Source organism: Physeter macrocephalus, chromosome 13 (genome assembly GCF_002837175.3).
Source record: "Physeter macrocephalus isolate SW-GA chromosome 13, ASM283717v5, whole genome shotgun sequence".
Taxonomy (NCBI): Eukaryota; Metazoa; Chordata; class Mammalia; order Artiodactyla; family Physeteridae; genus Physeter; species Physeter macrocephalus.
The window spans coordinates 929,140-934,590 of NC_041226.1; the positions used below are offsets into that span (position 1 = coordinate 929,140).

Here is a 5,451-nt window from a genome sequence, read left to right on the forward strand (position 1 = left end):
GGAGCGGCCGGGCCCGTGAGCCATGGCCGCTGAGCCTGCGCGTCCGGAGCCTGTGCTCCGCAACGGGAGAGGCCACAGCAGGGAGAGGCCCGCGTACCGCCAAAAAAAAAAAAAAAAAAATTATAATACTGGGAGTGGGGGGAGCAGAATCTGAGACTGTGGGAAAATGCCGCACGTCCCAGAGACAATTACGTGGTAACGACAGGAAAGGGCAAGAAGAGGAGCCCATCACCACATCCGAATATCAAGTGACCTACCGTACAGGGGACTCTGAAACACAGAGAGGAACAGCTTGCCCTTGGTCTCCGGAGCAGAGCAAGTGTCTGATTCTCCCACCCGCACGGCGCGCCCAGAGGCCCCTGCCCGCTGCGCTCAGCTGCCAGGACAGAGGGCGGCGCACACACCTCCACGAGCCTCCAGGCCTCGCCGATGACGGCATACTGGAGACGATTCAGAGCGAAGCCGTCAACCTCCTTCGTGAGTCTGACCGGGGACTGTCCGATCTTCTGCATCAGGGCGTAGGTTCTGTCCACCGTCGCAGGGGCCGTCTCCGGGTGTGGGACCAGCTCCACCAACGGGACGTAGTAGGGTGGATTTACCTTAGGAGAGAGACGGAGCGGAGAGAGTCAGGAAGACGGCGCTGGCGTTTGGGTGTCATGCCGGCAGAGCTGGTTCACCGTCCCGAAGGGTCAGCAGCAGGGCAGATGGGGCCCCTCGAGATTCAGCATCCAGTGACAAGAAACTGGAGAAATAAAGTAATGCACGGGGCGGGGGAAACGAGAGAACTTGAGCACAGAACTGCATGAATCATAACCAACACTGAGGTTCACATCGGAGGGTGCGAGCTGCCATCCCGCACATTTACCGCTAACCTCCAAACCCCTGACCTCCCTCGGGGTTTCTCTGCTCCCAGCTGTACCTCGTAAGCTCCTACCTACCCTGCCCCCAGCCATCCTCTTTCCACAACAGTCATTGCCAGCTACTGTGTCGGTGTTAAAAATTATTGGAGGGCTTCCCTGGTGGAGCAGCGGTTGAGAATCTGCCTGCCGATGCAGGGGACACGGGTTCGAGCCCTGGTCTGGGAAGATCCCACATGCTGCGGAGCAACTGGGCCCGCGAGCCACAACTACTGAGCCTGCGCGCCCGGAGCCTGTGCTCCACAACAGGAGAGGCCGCGATAGTGAGAGGTCCGCGCACCGCGATGAAGAGTGGCCCCCGCTCGCCACAACTAGAGAAAGCCCTCGCACAGAAACGAAGACCCAACACAGCCAAAAATAAATAAATAAATAAATTGATTTTTTTTTAAACATATTATTGGATTGGCAGTATCTTCCCTAAAGTTGGTATTTCCTTAACTTCTCCATGTCGAGCCTCAAACATCTGCTTCCGCCATCCTATCTTACCTAGAAGTCACACAACATCAGAAGCTCTCTTCAGCCTCAACACCGTGATGGATGCTAAGACAGGAAGAGAGTCTGTCCACAGTGGAAATGCTTGCCCACCCAGCTCTGGTTTTCTTGGTTTCCTTTGAGAAACCACTCTTGAAGATTCTCAAAGAAAATTCTCCTACATCTAAAGAAAAGGCTGTTTGAGGGACTTCCCTGGCGGTCCAGTGGTTAAGACTGCGTGCTCCCACAGCACGGGGCACGGGTTCGAGCCCTGGTCGGGGAACTAAGATCCAGCATGCCGCAGGGCACAGCCAAAACACAAAAAGAAAAAAAGGAAAAGGCTGTTGGATAAAAGGCTGCTGATTAGCCTCACCACTAAGCAAATGCACACTAAACTGTTCCCCAAATGATGCTTTACTTTAAATTGTTTTTCCTCTATGTTTGGGTGAAAATTGGTAGAATCTCACATCTACCAAATAACTACAAGAAGCATCCACTTTAAAATGACTTCTTCTACAGAAGAGAGAAGAAATTATTTCTCCTAGGACTGGCTGGAGAGGCAGCTGGTCCACACACTTCAGAGGTTTATTCTGCTCCCAGCCTGTCTTGGTCACCCTGTCGCAGCCTTCTTAGAAAGCAAGCGAGGGGAGCACCTATTTCAAATAAATTACAAATCAATGCCTTAGTTGAATCACTTGTCTCCTGGCTATAATCACTGAATTCTTATAAAAATGTTTAACCTCTGGCCTTTTTTAAGATCAGAATGATAAGAACTGGAGGCATGTCTCTCCTAGGTGAACTTTTCTTTACTATAAAGCAGGGATGTTGGGACTTCCCTGGTGGCGCAGTGGTTAAGAATCCGCCTGCCGATGCAGGGGACACGGGTTCGAGCCCTGGTCCTGGAAGATCCCACATGCCGCGGAGCAACTAAGCCCGTGCGCCACAACTACTGAGCCCACGTGCCACAACTACTGCAGCCCGCGCACCTAGAGCCCGCTCTCCGCAACGAGACAAGCCACCACAGTGAGAAGCCCGCGCGCCGCAACGAAGAGCGGCCCCTGCTCGCCGCAACTAGAGAAAGCCTGCGCGCAGCAAGGAAGCCCCAACGCTGCCAAAAAGATAAATCAAACAAACAAACAAATAAAGAAGAATGGCTGTTTCCTGAGACGCTGTTCTTTCCGACGGGGATGGCAGGATGGGGCCTTCAGCCATCGCGGGGTCTGAGCGGAAGCTTGAGAAACGCGCTCTCACGAGCTGGGCAAAGCAGGCAATTTCTGTAAAGGTTAGGCCGGGGGTCCGGGGCCGCCAGAGAGCAGGACTGGAGGCCCAAGAGGGGACTGTGGCCTGCGAGGCGCTGAGCAGTCAGGCGGAGCCGGGCGGGGGCTGGGGGGGACCCTCCATTCACTCGGTGGAGAGCCTGCCCAGGGCCTGTGCGACCACCGCAGCTCCGCAGCCCCACAGAGGCTTCATTTATTTTCTCTGCGGCAGATTAAACAGGTTAGACTCTCAGGGAAGACGGACCGTCCCTTCTCCCCGGAAGAGGCGGCGGTGGCTGCTGATTCACTCACACCCCCCCCGGGCGGGGCCCGTCCCGGGGACTCCTCGTCCTCGGGGAGGCTTCGCGCTCACAGCTGGTCCAAGGGTTCATCCCTCGCTGCTCCATTTACACGGCACGGCCCTTCCATCGGTGACGCCCTCCCCGCCGAACTGTCTTCCTCTCTCGGAGAGAGAAAGCAGCCCCTGCATGGCAGGAGCCGGCAGTGTGTACAGGGGACACACAGACACCTCCACCCTACACAGCAAACCCAGCAAGAGAACATTCCAGTCGCCCGCAGAATGCAGGCGGGAGCAGAGACAGGGCGTGCTCAGGGGACCACCTGGGCACCTCTGCAAGCAGGGCGTGATGTAATCGCAGGCAGCGTCCCGGCCCAGGGGACCACCTGGGCACCTCTGCAAGCAGGGCGTGATGTAATCGCAGGCAGCGTCCCGGCCCAGGGGACCACCTGGGCACCTCTGCAAGCAGGGCGTGATGTAATCGCAGGCAGCGTCCCGGCCCAGGGGACCACCTGGGCACCTCTGCAAGCAGGGCGTGATGTAATCGCAGGCAGCGTCCCGGCCCAGGGGACCACCTGGGCACCTCTGCAAGCAGGGCGTGATGTAATCGCAGGCAGCGTCCCGGCCCAGGGGACCACCTGGGCACCTCTGCAAGCAGGGCGTGATGTAATCGCAGGCAGCGTCCCGGCCCAGGGGACCACCTGGGCACCTCTGCAAGCAGGGCGTGATGTAATCGCAGGCAGCGTCCCGGCCCAGGGGACCACCTGGGCACCTCTGCAAGCAGGGCGTGATGTAATCGCAGGCAGCGTCCCGGCCCAGGGGACCACCTGGGCACCTCTGCAAGCAGGGCGTGATGTAATCGCAGGCAGCGTCCCGGCCCAGGGGACCACCTGGGCACCTCTGCAAGCAGGGCGTGATGTAATCGCAGGCAGCGTCCCGGCCCAGGGGACCACCTGGGCACCTCTGCAAGCAGGGCGTGATGTAATCGCAGGCAGCGTCCCGGCCCAGGGGACCACCTGGGCACCTCTGCAAGCAGGGCGTGATGTAATCGCAGGCAGCGTCCCGGCCCAGGGGACCACCTGGGCACCTCTGCAAGCAGGGCGTGATGTAATCGCAGGCAGAGGCCGGGCCCAGGGGACCACCTGGGCACCTCTGCAAGCAGGGCGTGATGTAATCGCAGGCAGCGTCCCGGCCCAGGGGACCACCTGGGCACCTCTGCAAGCAGGGCGTGATGTAATCCCAGGCGGCGAGCGGCCCCAAGAGCACCTGATGGGCAAAGGAGCCCCGGCACCTCCCACTGAAACGAGGAAGAAACGAGGGGGAAAGCCTCGTGAAGCGTGGCCTAAGCTACCCGTAGAAACGGTGCTGTTTTCATCGATGGCTAACATAGATTCCTGGCTCCAAGAGAGCCTGCAACCAAACGCAACTTTCAGTCTTCAGCAAACACCTCCTGCCACCAAACGGCCCCCCTGGGTCCCCCTCACCTCACATGGGGATAAGGAAAGGCAACACAGAACACCGGAGAGGAGGGATGTCAGGGCAGAGAGAACAGGGGCGCGGCGTTACACCCTCCTCCCGAGGCTGACGCTTCGCCTGGCAGGGGTCTGCGGGGCCCATGCTGACACCCCGCGCGAACCACCTGAGCGCTGAGAGCACAGCCCACCTGTGCTGGGAGGACCTGAGAACCCTCACCCCCACCCCCACCAGGAAAGGCACCCAGGGGAGCCCGAGGCATGGCCGGCGGCTCTGCTGGGCAGGTGGAGACGGCAGTGTTTGCTGAGCACCCACTTTGCCCGTCCTTCAGAGGCGCAGGCAGGCTTCCTTCTCCTTTATCCTATCTCCTGTCGGGCAGAGGGTCCCCGTGACTGAGCACCAGGCTGAAGGCAACGCCCCGGGAGCTGATGCGCCAGCCTCCCCCGTGCATCTGGCCTGAACGTGAACGGAAAACTCTGTGGCTCCTCAAAATCATAAATGGTTCTGGATTATTTAGGTTCTGCCCGTCCAGCTTAGACTGAATTTCTCAAGAGACTTTTCTCCACCCTCCTGGAGGTCACTAAAATGATGCAAAAGTAGGCAGCACGAGCAGAAGGGATAAAATTCCAAGGACAGGGGCGTCCCTGGTGGCGAGTGGTTAAGAATCGCCTGCTAATGCCGGGGACGCGGGTTCGAGCCCTGGTCAGGGAACTAAGCTCCCGCATGCCACGGGGCAACCAGGCCCACGCGCCGCAACTACTGAGCCCGTGCGCCACAACTGAGACCCAACACAGTCAAAAACAAATAAATAAATATTTTTTAAAAATTTCCAAGGACTGTCAACTTGAGTGATTTGTTTTGGCTTAGTTAATGTTGGTTTTGGTTTTAAATTATTTATAAAAATAATGAGAGATTAACTTTTAATTAATTAATTAATTTATTTATTTATTTTTTGTGGTACGCGCGCCTCTCACTGCTGTGGCCTCTCCCGTTGCGGAGCACAGGCTCCGGACGCGCAGGCTCAGCGGCCACGGCT

At 57.8% G+C, this 5,451-nt stretch overlaps 1 protein-coding gene across 1 annotated transcript in view; it reads right to left on the reverse strand.

Moving 5' to 3' along the window:
* CRYL1 (crystallin lambda 1) overlaps nucleotides 1-5,451 on the reverse strand; it is an 87,199-nt gene that overhangs the window by 20,955 nt on the left and 60,793 nt on the right. Inside the window, exon 5 of the mRNA XM_024125837.2 lies at nucleotides 405-599. Within this exon, the coding sequence (XP_023981605.1) occupies nucleotides 405-599 (195 nt within the window). The remainder of the gene's footprint in view (nucleotides 1-404; nucleotides 600-5,451) is intronic.